At 40.2% G+C, this 14,225-nt stretch overlaps 1 protein-coding gene across 1 annotated transcript in view; it reads left to right on the top strand.

Moving 5' to 3' along the window:
- Rmnd5a (required for meiotic nuclear division 5 homolog A (S. cerevisiae)) overlaps window positions 1-14,225 on the top strand; it is a 39,492-nt gene that overhangs the window by 13,613 nt on the left and 11,654 nt on the right. Inside the window, exons 3-6 of the mRNA XM_013035508.1 lie at window positions 513-647; window positions 1,620-1,720; window positions 12,935-13,101; window positions 13,909-14,074. Coding sequence (XP_012890962.1) covers window positions 513-647; window positions 1,620-1,720; window positions 12,935-13,101; window positions 13,909-14,074 — 569 coding nt within the window. The remainder of the gene's footprint in view (window positions 1-512; window positions 648-1,619; window positions 1,721-12,934; window positions 13,102-13,908; window positions 14,075-14,225) is intronic.

Here is a 14,225-nt window from a genome sequence, read left to right as displayed (position 1 = left end):
GCTTAAGGATTAGCTTTTGCCCCAGGAGACCATGAACTGCTTTCTTCATTATCAGACTGTCATTGTGGTCCAGCTCTCTGACCTCATCACCCAGTGCTGTCGCCAGTCTCAGTACCATGGTTGTTGGGATGGGCTATGGATTATTTAGCAAGTCTATGTTAATGGATATGTTTTATAGCCTTTCCCCCCATGATTTTACAGGGCATTACTGCATACTTAATAAAAATAATGCTACAGTATAATGCTTAGTTTATTTATCTGGTTTCAGTTTTATGGAAATCAGTGTTAAATCTATATTATTTTCTAAAGTACTGCGTTCTCGCAGTAATCCACAAAATAGCACTTACTAGAATGAAGCAATGTAAAAATTCCTTTCTGTTATATTCTGTAAGTAATGAGAATTGGGTACTTTCTGGGGATGAATCAGTAAAATGTTAACCATTCTGAATTCTATTAGATGAGGCTAAAAAATAATCTAGTCATGATCTCCACCCTGCCTTCCTTTTTTCCAGAATTTTGATTCTGACATTAGCAGTGTAGGAATAGATGGCTGCTGGCAGGCAGACAGCCAAAGGCTTCTCAATGAGGTGATGGTGGAACACTTCTTTCGACAAGGCATGCTGGATGTGGCCGAGGAGCTCTGCCAGGTAACCCTACCAACTGGGAGATGTGAGAAAGAAACAGTGGAATCCTTGGAGCTTGCATTGTTTTCATGGGGCTTTGAATCTCCTGTTAGCTACAGATAGATGCTTAATATTTTAATTAACAAGGATGACTTCATTATACCAGAAACATTTTTTCAGTTGTTAAAAAATTATAGTCCTAAAACTTAAGCAGTGAAAATTGCAGTCATAAGACTCTACTGAATTTGTTCTTTTCTTTCTTATTTTTTTTGCCCAAAACGTTGGTCCAAGGTCATGAATCCAGGGAATCAAAAGTGATACTATCTCTCTTTCCTCTTTCGATAGAAAAGTTCATAATATAGCAGAGAAGAGGAAAAGGACAAAAAGCATTGTTTTTATTGGATTTTCTGTTTAAGAAAATCACTTAAAGCCCTAATCTAAGCATTTAGTATTTTAAACAATTTCAATCAACGATAATTTGGATCTTTCTTTGTACCTTTTGGGATTCTGTGGGTGCTCATATAAATCTTGCACTGAATTATACTCTTACGGATCAAGTTTGTTTTCAAGTAAAGACACACAAAGTTTTTCTTGCATAGAAATAGAGTAGTAAGAAAGATCCAGTGTATGTAATAGTTCTACAGCATGAGCTTTGAGGGACCTGTACTACTTGTGGCTCTGCTGTTACTAAGGTGGCCTAGGATAACAGTCTGACCTCCAGCTACAACTTTGTGTCTAGGAAGGGGCAAGAGTACATGCTTACAAAGCCATACATCTTGAAAAGCCATATCAGCTTTACTCCATAGGCATGCATGCTGTGAAAGTTTGGAGAGAAGAATCATGGTGGAAGCTTCATCAATTTCCACCATAGAAATGCATGTTAAAAGGAAATGATCTTTGGTGTTTTGACTCATATTTTATAATCTAGAATACACATTTAGAACATTGTGCCTCCACTCTGATTGCTGCTAACAGTTTTTTTTCTTTTTCCTTCAGGAATCTGGTCTTTCTGTAGACCCAAGTCAAAAAGAACCATTTGTGGAGTTAAATCGAATATTAGAAGCATTAAAAGTCAGAGTTCTGAGACCTGCTCTAGAGTGAGTTACTGAGCTTTTCTTTTGGATACTTTGAAAGAACTCTGTAAACAAATCTGTATGTGAACAAAATTAAAAATCCATTAAAGATGCTTAGCTCTATCTTACCTGGGATAGACTTCAGAGAAATCAAGGGAGAATTGTTTTTATTCCTTTTGGCCAAGTGAAATGTGGAATGTGCAATATGAGAAAATGGTTAGGGCCTATTTAGCTTATCAGTTGGTCTAAATTGCCATGAGAAAAAGGTTTCCTGTCTCCATGCTATACCACCACTTTGTGTGGACAAGAGACAGGACTGAACCACTGTTGTTCAAGTGCTCTTAGTTTGATATTTGAGCTTCCATATTGTGCTGGGTTCAGTGCTGTCATTCTAAGGAGTGATTTAATGAATGGTTGGAACAAGTAGTGTGTATGAAGAGAGCACATATTGTATAAATGAGCTCTCTTCTGTATGAGTGCATGCACTTGCAGTGCTAGAGTTTGAACCGAGGGCCTTGTACATTCTAGGCAAGTAAAGGAACTCTGGTCTTAATTACTATAGGTTTTGATGATTCCCTGTGAACTTAGCATCGTAATGAATTACCTGAAATTACTGAATATTCTAGAGCAGGATGGGCACACATTTTAATAGAAAACCAAAGTAATATTTTAGGAATTTTCAGTCTACATAAGGAATCATTCTATGTTTTATTTTACAACCCTTTAAAAATGTAAAAAAATGAAAACTTATTTTTTGCTATCTGTCATATAAAACTGGCAGCTATATTTGGCCTATGACATAGTTTGCTGAAGATTACAAGAATATTGTTAATAAATAACTTGTAAAAAATAAATAAAAGCTGGATGCTGGTGGCTCATGCCTGTAATTAATCTTAGCTACTCAGAGAGCTAAAGCTCTGGGTTTAAAGCCAGCCTAGAGAAAAGTCTGTAAGACTCTTTATTTCCAACTAACCACTGGCAAAACATCAGAAGTGGAAGTGTGGCTCCAGTGACAGAATGCCAGCCTTGAGTAAAAATGTTAAGGGAAGCTGAGTACCAGTGGTTCATGCCTATAATCCTAGCTATTCAGGAAGTTAAGATCTAAGGATCATGGTTTGAAGTCAGCCTGGGCAGAAAAGTCCCCATGAGACTCTTACTATAATAAACCACTCAAAAACTGGAAGTAGTGCTGTGGCTCAGGAGGTAGAGCACTAGCCTTCAGCACAAAGAGGCTCAGAGATAGCATCTAGTCCCTGAGTGCAAGCCCCACAACTGACCAAAAAAAAAAAAAAAGCCAAGGGAGAGCTTGAAGCTTGAGGTCCTTAGTTTTAAACCCCAGTACTGGCACAAAAACAGCAACAACAAAAAACACAAAACCCCACAACTTATAAAAAGAGAAGAAACTGGGTGTGGGTGTCTCATGCCTATAATCATAGTTACTCAGGAGGCTGAGATCTGAGGATCATGGTTTGAAGTCAGCCTAGGCAGGAATCTGTGTGAGACTCTTTTCCCAGTAAACTACTCAGATAAAGCTGGAAGTGATGCTGTGGCTCAAGTGGTATAGTGCTAGCATTGAGTACAAAGAGTCAAACCCCAGGACTGGCAAAAAGAGAGAGGAGGGGAGGGGAGGGGAGAGAGAGAAAGATGAGAAAGCAGTACTGGTTTATGTGGTTTACTGGTTTATGTATATTATGTACATGTCTATTCCATCACAAATGGTTACATGCTATGCATACTGTCCTGCGTCTTACTCTTTTAACTTGAAATGTTGAATACTTATTCCTGTGTCAGAACATATAAACTTCCTCAGTTCGAATGGCTTAAATAATAAAGTTTTGTAGTGGCTATTTCATATGGGGGTTTGTATCCTAGTTTTACTTAACCATTCCTTGCTGGTAGACATTTGGTCATTTTGGGTCTTTTGCTTTATAAACACTGCAGCAGTGACTAATGATTGAACATCTTCTTGATTGTAGCCAAATATATCTGAGTACTGGATCAAGGTTCATTTGAAATGGATTGATTTTTGTCGAAGTTGTCTCTATCAAGTTTGCTCTAAAGTATAGTTCTACCGTAAATATCAAGAGTGATTTTCTTAAATCTTTGCAAGTTAGATAGGTGGGTATTGTGGGGAGAATATCCTCTCATATTCAGTGTACATTTATCTGCACTAACTGTGCTCATACCTTCACTCTGGCAACGGTCTATACCTCTTGCCTAGGGCAATAGTCTTTGACTTTGAGAGCTATCTTTAAGACCTATGGATCGCGAGTGAGATAGGTAACCATTTTTGGCTACCAAATACCATGGTGATCAGTGGTCCTAAAGCGAAGAAAATACTTCTCTGACTTGAGAGCAGTTGTAGCAAATTGTAACATTAATGAATAAAATATACTTTATTAGTGGGAAACAGTTGTGGAACATGAATATGGAAAGTAAGCAGATAGATATGTCTGATCTTAGAGCTCGATTGTCACTGGAAACTGAAGGTGACAATGTTGAAGTTTTGGTTAGTTTTTTAGTTGTAGGTTCTTATAGGTGGGCAGTATTTCTCCTTTTCTGTTTTCTTTTTCTTATTTGTAGATTCTCAGAGGTGGGCAGCATTCCTGCTTCGGAGCCTATTTTGTTTGTGGGCAGGAGTGGAATGCAGGTTCTGGGGAGTGAATTTAGGGCCTTGAGGTTGTTAGGCAGGCACTCTACCACTTGAGCCACACTGCCAACCCTTTTGCTTTTGTAGATAAGATGTTGCTCTTTTCCTAGGTTCTCCAGGACCACAACCTTCTATTTGTATCTATTGCATAGCTGGCATGACAGGCACATACCACAATACCCAGCACTTTGATTGGTTGAAATTGCTTCTCATTAGCTTTTTTTGGGCTGGGGCTGGACTCATATGACTATTCTCCCCATCTCAGTCTCCTGAATAACTACAGTTAGAGATAGGAGCCACTGCTTCTGGCTCAGGCATTTCTCTGTAGCCTCAGACCCATATAGGAAACATGACTGTCATGCAGGAGTGGCCAGTGGATCACTCAAGACTTGAACTCCCCCCCCCCCATTCCCTCATAAATTGGTCTTAATTCAGAAAAGGCAGAAGAGGATTGATTTTGTTGTTGTTGTTGTTTTATGCTGCTTTTGTGCCAGTCCTGGAGCTTGAACTCTAGGCCAAGGCACTGTCCTTGAGGTTTTTTTCTCAGGGGTAGCACTTTTCCACTTCAGGCACAATTCCACTTTTGCTTTTCTGGAGGTTAATTGGAGATAAAAGAGTCTTCCAGACTTTCCTGTCCAGGCTAGCTTTGAACTGAGATACTCAGCCTCCTTAGTAGCAAGGGTTTTGGGCTTACATTACCAGCAACTAGCCAGCTGATCCATTTTTTTTTTACTCTTTTTTTTTTTATTGTAAAGATGCTATACAGAGGGTTACAGTTACATGAATGAGGTAATGAGTACACTTCCTCTTGAACATTGTTACCCCCTCCATTGTTTTCCCCCTACCATCCCTTCCCTCCCTACCTTCCCCGAGGTTTTTTTTTTTTTTTATTGTGATTAAGTGATTACATAACTTCTGGAATTTCACAGTATTATGGAATAATGATGCTCATTTAAAGTCACAAGTTCATTCTAACTTTCCTGGAGCAAATTGTCTATCACAGTCTATAACATATAATGGTGTTCACATGTTATACACCACAGCTGATCTGTTTTTAACTCATCCTGTCTGTTTGATGGAGAATGTGTCTCCTTATTAAAGAGAAGCTAACTAAAAATTCAAAATGATGCTCAGTGGACTGGGGAAGGGTGACACTGTCCAAAAAGAAATGTACTCATTACCTGATTTATGCAACTGTAACTCCTCTGTACATCACCTTTACAATAACAACTAAAAAATAAAAATTAAAAAAATGCTCAGTGGAAAGGATTCCAAAGACAACATAGTAGAATAGATATTAGAAAAAGAAGGATTGTGATTGCACCATTTTCCATTGTCTGTTTTACATTTACTGCTGGTGGACGTCTGTAGAAAGCTCCAAGACCATAGATACTCCTCATTTTCTGAATATCTGCTTACTAAGTTCTTGAGTTGGGTTAGAACTGAGCAAGCATAACTTATAACTAGAAAATTGGGAATAGGGCTGGGAATGTGGCTTAGTGGTAGAGCGCTTGCCTAGCATGCATGAAGCCCTGGGTTGGATTCCTCAGTACCACATAAACAGAAAAAGCCAGAAGTGTCACTGTGGCTCAAGTGGAAGAATGGTAGCCTTGAGTGGAAGAAGCTCATGGATAGTGCCCAAGCCATGAATTCAAGTCCCAGGACTGGCAAAAAAACAAAACAAAACAATACAAACAAAATGATATAAATTGTCCCTGAGGTTAAGAGCACAAGGAGCTCGCCTATCTAAAAGGCTAAGCACATATAGAGAGAAAGAGGAGAGACACTGAAGTCTGTGAAGAAAAATGCTGCTCTGGTATTCACTGAGCTAAAATCCCTTGCTTTTGTGGTAGGAAACTAGTTGTAAATAAAGTAACTTCTTTTTTTCTTCTTTTTTTTTTTGTGCGTTTTTAATAGTAAAAATGCTGTACAGAGGGGTTACAGTTACATGAGTAAGGTAATGAGTACATTTCCTATTGAGCAATGTTGCCCCCTGCTTTGTTTTTCCCCAGCCAACCCTTCCTTCCCCACCTTCCTAAACACACACACACACACACACACACACACACACACACACACACACACACACATCTTTAAGTACTTCTCAAAAATCATTAATTTATACAGCTGAGTTTTCTAGTATAGTGACCATTTGGCATATGTAGCTAGATCTCTGCTTTGCTGAGAACTTCATGTTTGTGTTAAATACATGCAAATGTGTAACTTGTTTGCTTTTTTATAAAAGAGAAGCCAGGTACCGGTGGCTCATGCCTGTAATCCTAGCTACTCAGGAGGCTGAGATCTGAGGATCATGGTTCAAAGCCAGCCTGGGCAGGGAAGTCCATGAGACTCTTATCTCCAATAAACCACCAGAAAACCGGAAGTGGCACTGTGGCTCAAGTGGTAAAGTGCTCGCCTTGAGCTGAAGAGCTGAAGGACAGCGCCCAAGCCCAGAGTTCAAGCCCCATGACTGACAGAGAGAGACAGGGAAAAGGAGAGGGGGAGAGAGAGAGAGACAGACAGACATACAGAGGGAGAGGGAGGGAGGGAGGGTCTTACTATGGTCTTATGTAGCTTTGTAGCTCAAACTGGCTTTGAACTCATGACCTTCCTGCCTTAGCCTCCTGAGGGCTGGAAGTGTGTGGGGGGGGGGGGGTGGGAGGGGGTGTGGCTTGAACTTAGGACCTGAGCTGGGCTTCAATTTAGGACCTGAGCTTTTTTCCTCCAGACTAGCACTCTACCACTTGAGCCACAGCTTCACTTCTGGCATTTTTGGTGACTAATTAGAGGTAAGAGTTTCATGGACTTTCATGCCCATGTTGGGTTTGAACTGTGATCCTCAGATCTCAGCCTCCTGAGTACCTGAGGTTTACAAACATAGGCCACCATGCCCACCTTTTTTGTGGTTTTTTAAATAGCATATGAGATCAAAGACACACCACCCCTAAGAAGGGTAAAATGTTAGCAATTCCAATAATGGACTCAGCCTATAACTCAGGCTTTGTTGTTTGAAACTACCTTGGAAATGAAATATTAGCTATCCTTTTCTGTCACTAGAACAAAGTTAAGGTGTTCTTAACTTTTTTGGCTGAAGTTTGATTTTGCCGTTCTCTGAATTTTTAAAGCATTGAGTGCATGTAACTAAAATGGCCCATCAAGTTCACCCACATTCCCTAAGTCCCAACTTTTTATCTCTAAGAGACTGAAGAACAAGCAACATAAAACTCAGGAGACCAGAAACAGTCTCCCTAAATTAGAAGACTAGAAAAGGAAGGTACTTGTAAGTATTTAAAAGTGCTGTGAAAGGTTATAGTAGAATGAGCTGTAAACTTGGCAAGAGGCCTTTTTCTTCCTGTATTACCAGGAATAGACACACACCCAGATTGGCAAAATTGCAAGGAAAGAGAGAAACAGGCTAATGCTTTCATTGCTCTGTGTTAGTTCCTGGGGAAGAACAGCTAACTATGAAAGGCAAATCTGCTTTTCGTTACTTTTGGAAATTCTAAATATGGAGCTACCAGTATGCCAAGTCTTTTCAGGAGCCTAACAGAATAACTGCCAGTGTGGGTTGCCTCTGACTTAGTCACTTAAACTACTAGTATTGTTTTGAGGTCCGTGTATGAAGAAAGCCCAGAGGATCTCTTCAATAGGAAGATTCAGTGGCAGATAATTCTGACATTAGTGACCTTAGTGTCATTCTTTGAGTGTTTTCTCAAATAGGCGGTGGCTGTTGATCACATGAATAACTTTAGGATGAAAGTTAGAAGAAAAATACAAAGAAGAATTCATAAGTTCGCTAAATTTTTAGTTAGCTTACTGATTGGTTTAATGGTGGTGGTTTTGTTTTCATTGAAAATCACATTCTCTGCTGGAAATTATTAAGCAGGGTAGAGCATCCATTTTGTAGTATCATATCATTTCTTTGTTGGTGTTTTTATTGTTGTTCTTTTGTGGGGGGGTTGAACTCAGGGCCTGAGCACTGTCCCTTAGCTTTTTTGCTCAAGGCTAGTGCTCTACCACTGGAGCCACAGCTCCACTTTTGTTTTTTTGGATACATGACTGGAGATAAGACTTTCCTGCCCAGGCTGGCTTTGAACCATGATCCTCAGATCTCAACTCCTGAGTAGCTAGAATTACAAGTGTGAGCCACTGGCACCTGGCTCATCATGTTTGTTTAAGTTTTCTTCTGCACACATATCTTCCCGTGCTTTGAAGGTAGTGAGTTGTTAGTGACAAATACAGTTTTGTGTACTTCATGTTAAGGTTTGGTTATCAGATCTGTGTTCTACCCCTTATTTTCCTGAGCAGCGAATTAATAAGATATCCCATATGATTTTCTAGCTAAGAAAACTTCAAGTTTCTGAAGGGATTAGGCTAATAAAAGCATATGATTATATTCTAAGATGGTTTTTTACTATAAATATGAACGTTCTGAATATTACATGGAAGGTTCCAACTGTTAGTTCAGTTCATCAATAAGTATATGCTGAGCATCTTGTAATTAAATCTCTATTTGTACCCATCTGTGTTTGAGACACCTTTTGAGGTGTCCTCATTTCACAGTAAAGGAACAGATTTTAGAGAGTTCAATAGCATTGTCTAAATTTATACCACAAGGTTAGGATTTAAGTCTTCACATACTTGACTCTAGCAGCCTGCACTTATTACTGTGTCCCATTCATAGAGTATATATGGGGGGGAGGGGTGCAAAGATTTATAAGCAGACCAGAGCCCTTCCTTGAGATACCAAACTATACTGTCAAATAAATTGGGGAAGAGATATATAAGAGCTTTATTAGATGAAGAACATTTAGAGTTCTGTCGATAGAGAGTTGTTAGAAAAGTTGTGCAAAGCATAATTGAACCTGGGCCTTGAGTTTTTCAACCATGTTCTGTACTGCTCAATTTATATTAAATTGTACTTTTCCAGAACTTTGTACCTACATTGGGAAATAGTTATGACAGCTCCTGATCTCATGGTAAAAACAAGTCTACCTGGATGAACATCAGAACTGACCAGGATCCATTTACACTTCCCTCAGTATCTGGGATGATAGATGTGTGTGCCACCATCCTTGAATACTGATTGAGAAGAGAGTATGTAAACTTTTTGCCTTGGCTGGCCTTAAACAATGATCATCCAGATCTGTTTTCTTTTCTTTTTTGGTCTTGGGGCCTAAACTCAGCCTAGGCGCTGTCCCTCAGCTCTTCAGCTCAAGGCTAGCACTCTACCACTTGAGCCACAGCGCCACTTCCAGCTTTTTTTTCCTGCTTATGTGATGCTGAGGAATTGAACCCAGGGCTTCATGCATGCAAGGCAAGCGCTCTACCACTGAGCCACTTCCCAGCCCCTAGATCTGTTTTCTTTTTCTTTTTTTTTTGTCGGTCATGGGACTTGAACTCTGGGCCTGGGCGCTGTCCCTCAGCTCTTCAGCTCAAGGTGAGCGCTCTACCACTTGAGCTACAGCTCCACTTCTGGTTTTCTGGTGATTTATTGGAGATAGGAGTCTCACGGTCTCTCCTTCCCCGGGCTGGCTTTGAACCTCGATCCTCAGATCTCAGCCTTCTGAGTAGCTAGGATTACAGGTGTGAGCCACCAGCGCCCGGCTCCTAGATCTGTTTGCTAAGTAGACAGAATGATAGGCATGAGCCACTGTACCAGTTGACTTGCATTTATTCTTTCACCTTTATTTTTTTTATCTCTCCTCCATCTTATTCTCACTAGATTGGTTGATCCTTCCTTCCTTCCTTCTTTTCTTTTTCCTTCCTTCCTCTATTTCTCTGTCTCCCCTCCTCTCTTCTTTCCTCCCTTCCTCCCTCTCTCCTTCTTTCTCCCCCTCTCCCTTCTCCCTTTCTCCATCTCCCTCTTTCCCTCCCTCTCCCTCTTCTTTTCTCTCCCACTTCTACCTCCTGTCCCCTCTCCCCCTCTCTCCCTCCTTCCTTCCTTCCCTCCCTCTTTCTCCCCCTTCCCTTTCTCTTTCTCCTCCTCTCTCCCTTCCTCTTTCTTCCCCTTCTCCCCCTTCTCTCCTTCCTTCCTTACGGCACTCTATCACTTGAGCCACAGTGCCAGTTCTGGCTTTTTCTGCGTAGTTCATTGGCGATATGAGTGTCAGGACTTTCCTGCCAGGGCTGGCTTCAAACCGTGATTTTCAGATCTCAGTCTTCTGAGTAGCTAGAACTATAGGCATGAGCCACCAGTGCTCAGCTATTTTTCTTTATTTTTTAATTTTTGAGAAAGGGACTCAGTATGTAGTCTAGGCTGGCATATCCAGAAAATCTCTCAAGTCCTGGCATTATAGATGTTCACTAACACATTTTTTTTGCTATTTTAATTCTTTGACAATACCTCTGATTTATCCATCTAGCCAGCTACTGCTTTCCTAACCTGTTCTTCTCTGGCCCTTGATTTTCCAAACACCTGCTTCTCTTTCAAAAAAAAAGAAAAAAGCATGGTGCTAGGAGAGAAAAAGAGAAGGGGTGACATTGTCCAAAAAGAAATGTACTCTTTACCTGACTTATGTAACTGTAACCACTCTGTACATCGCCTTTATTTATAACAATTAAAATTTTGGTTTAGAAAAAGAAAAAAGGAGGCCAGGGAAAGGGATTGGAAAGGCAAAGGAAGTATAAGAATGAATAGAAAGGTGACATTGTCCAAAAATATATGTACTTATTACCTGACTTGTATAATTATAACCCCTCTGTACATCACCTTTATAACAATGAAATATTAAAATTTAAAAATGAGAAAAGAATAAAAAGGTAATGTCTTCTTTCTGATTTTTTTTATGGTTGCTAGAATTTGAATTCAGGGCCTCATGCTTATTACTAGCAAGTGTGTCACCACTTGATCCATGCCACCTGTCTCTTTTGCTTAGGTTATTTTTCAGATAGGATTTTGCCTGGGCCTCAGTGGTTCATTCCCATGTAACTAAAGAGTTTTCTTTTTCCTTTAGATATCACACTCTTCCCTCCTCTCCCTTCATCTATTTATTTTCTCTTTTGCTTAGTTACTTTATCTGTAGTTTAATGTTTTTGTCTGGGATCAGACTCAAGCCACAGTCCTATTCTTTCCACATATCTGGGATCACAGGTATGCAACCCAAAAAATAAAATAGGAAGCAAAAGCAGATGTTTGGTGTTGGACATTAAAAAGAAAAATACTGGGCTGGGAAAGTGGCTCAGTGGTAGAGTACTTGCCTTACATGCATGAGGCCCTGGGTTCCATTCCTCAGCACCACTAAGCAAAAAGAAAATAAAGCTAGAAGTGGTGCTGTGGCTCAAGTGGTAGAGCGCTAGCCTTGAGCTGAAGAGCTGAGGACAGCGCCCAGGCCCAGAGTTCAGGCCCTACAACTGGACCCCCCCCCCAAAAAAAAAAATACTTACTTTATGTACCTTTTTGATGTCAGCAGTTTTTTTTTTAAGTCAAACTTGATGTTGCAACTTGTCTGCATTTACACTCTTAAGGTCCATATTACATTAAAAAAGAATCCCTTTGACTTTGAGGTTAGAGACTTGTTATGATTTGACTAAGATGTAGGCACATCACTAAGTTGATGAGACTTATTTCATGCATGTCCAGCCCTTTTAGAGAAGGGGTTGATCCAGTAAGCGTTCCGCTGTGTGAATTCCCAATTCCAGAGAACTTGTTCACTGTGAATAACTTAAAGAATTTTGCTCCTGTAGTTTATGGAGTTACTCAGGTTTTACATTTAAACCTATTCCTGCTAGATTCCAGTGGTCCTTGGTGAACTGAGTGGGTGGGAATATCTAACTAATGGGCAAATTAAAGACTATGATAGCAACATATCTAAATAGTTAAAAGCTTCCTTATCATTTTTGTAAAACTTTATTTGAGTAGGCTGGTCTATTTTATCACTCACTCAGTAGCATTGTTGTGGCTCCAGTTCAAGATGAATTATTCCAGCGGCTTGTGCAATTGAGGACTAAGTCACTACACTTGTCGATGTAGGTAGTTAGTCACTGAATACTCCTTTGCCTTTATCTACAACTCTTCTCATGGGGAAATACACTCTTTGTGCGTGTGCGTGCGTGCGTGTGTGTGTGTGTGTGTGTGTGTGTGTGTGTGTGTTTCCTGATAAACTGTGAGCACCTTGCCATTTTTAATCTCAAAGCAAGTAGCATGGTCTTTCAGCCAATGAACGTTTAAAAGTAAAACATTAAAGAAGAATCTTTGATCAGTCAGGAATAGACCTGTTTAATAGAAAAGAGGGGCCGATATAGGCAATCTAGCCACGAATCTCCTTTCCAACATACCTACTTCCAGGTGTGGCCCTGTTCAAAGCCAGGTTGTACCACATGATTACATGACATTCTTATCTTGCCAACAAACCTTACTTGGATAAGTGATTGTCTTCTGACAATATTTTTTCTTATTCTCTGCCCTGGCTTAAAGGCTCTTGAGGAGTTAGGCTTACTTTCTTTAGGAGTCTCAGCTGAGCTGTTGTTACCAAAGCCTTCCACAAGATGGCAGACCGAAACCCTTTCTAGTTACTCAGTTTCAGAGTTTTAAACACACCTTGAGTACCCTTGATTATTGTTAAAATATCCTTCTGCTTTTTCTTTAGGTGGGCAGTCTCAAACCGAGAAATGCTCATTGCCCAGAACAGCTCCTTGGAATTTAAGCTGCACCGACTGTATTTCATTAGCTTGTTAATGGGCGGAACCACAAATCAGCGAGAAGCATTGCAGTATGCTAAGAATTTTCAGCCATTTGCCCTAAATCATCAAAAAGGTGGGTCTGGAGTCAGAAGGACTTTTTTGCCCTTCAGCTTTGTTTGGTTTTTTACTTTTATGACAAGGTGTCACTACAGAGCCTAGGCTCAACATGAATTCTTGGCCCTCCTGCCCTACCTTCTCCCATGCTGGAATTACAGACACGTGCCATCATGACCAGCTTGAGTCTGTTTCTTACTTTGGGCCCTGTAGACACCACTGGACTGTTGACAGTGTAACTATATCTATTGTATGTATATGCTGATAAACTAAAAAAATTGAGATTTCAACTTCCCAATAAAGCTCTGATAGGCTCTAAATCAACAGTGAACATTAAAGACTTAAATGAAAAGTCAGAACCAGAAAGTGACACCGCATGATTAAGGATTGACAGAACATAGTGTTTACTTGCTATTTGCCAGTCCCTAAAAATGTCAGCATGGGAAGGCTGGCCGGTTAACCAGGTCTATGTGATGGCCCCTCTTACATCATTGTTGCTTTGAACCGTACTGTGTCAGAACAGAAAATTGAAAGTGTAATTCCAATTCCTTTTTCTCTTTTTCACTCCATGTTGTCTTTTTTTCTTTCATGTTTTATTAGTGTATATTGTATAGTGTATATTGTATGTAGTAAAGGATTCATCATGATTACCATGCTATGTCTTTAGGGCAAAGAGATTCTAAAACAGCTTAAGGACCAGACTTTTTTATGTTTTTTTTAAGTTAATTATTTTATTTTTTCTTGTATTTCTTTGCTGTTCTTTGCAAGTAAACTCTTTCGGGTATGATTATCAACACCTCCAAGTTGCTGATGCCTTTTCTTTTAGACATTCAGGTATTAATGGGAAGCCTGGTATACCTGAGGCAGGGAATTGAGAACTCACCTTATGTTCACCTGCTTGACTCGAACCAGTGGGCAGACATCTGTGACATCTTCACGCGGGATGCCTGTGCTCTCCTGGGGCTTTCTGTGGAATCCCCTCTCAGCGTCAGGTATGCACGTGGGCCCTGTGTTACTGAGATGCTGCTGCCGTGGTGGCTCCTTTTAACTTGCTGCCTTGATAATGAAAGCCAATAGATTGCCTTTGTGAAGAAGAGTCCAGTTGATGCTTCAAGGAGTGCTGTAATTGGCAGTGACGTAGTT

This window comes from Dipodomys ordii, unplaced genomic scaffold (genome assembly GCF_000151885.1).
Source record: "Dipodomys ordii isolate 6190 unplaced genomic scaffold, Dord_2.0 Scaffold214, whole genome shotgun sequence".
In the NCBI taxonomy this organism is placed as follows: domain Eukaryota; kingdom Metazoa; phylum Chordata; class Mammalia; order Rodentia; family Heteromyidae; genus Dipodomys; species Dipodomys ordii.
The sequence above is the reverse complement of the archived record's forward strand: the minus strand, read 5'-3'. Positions and strand labels throughout refer to the sequence as shown.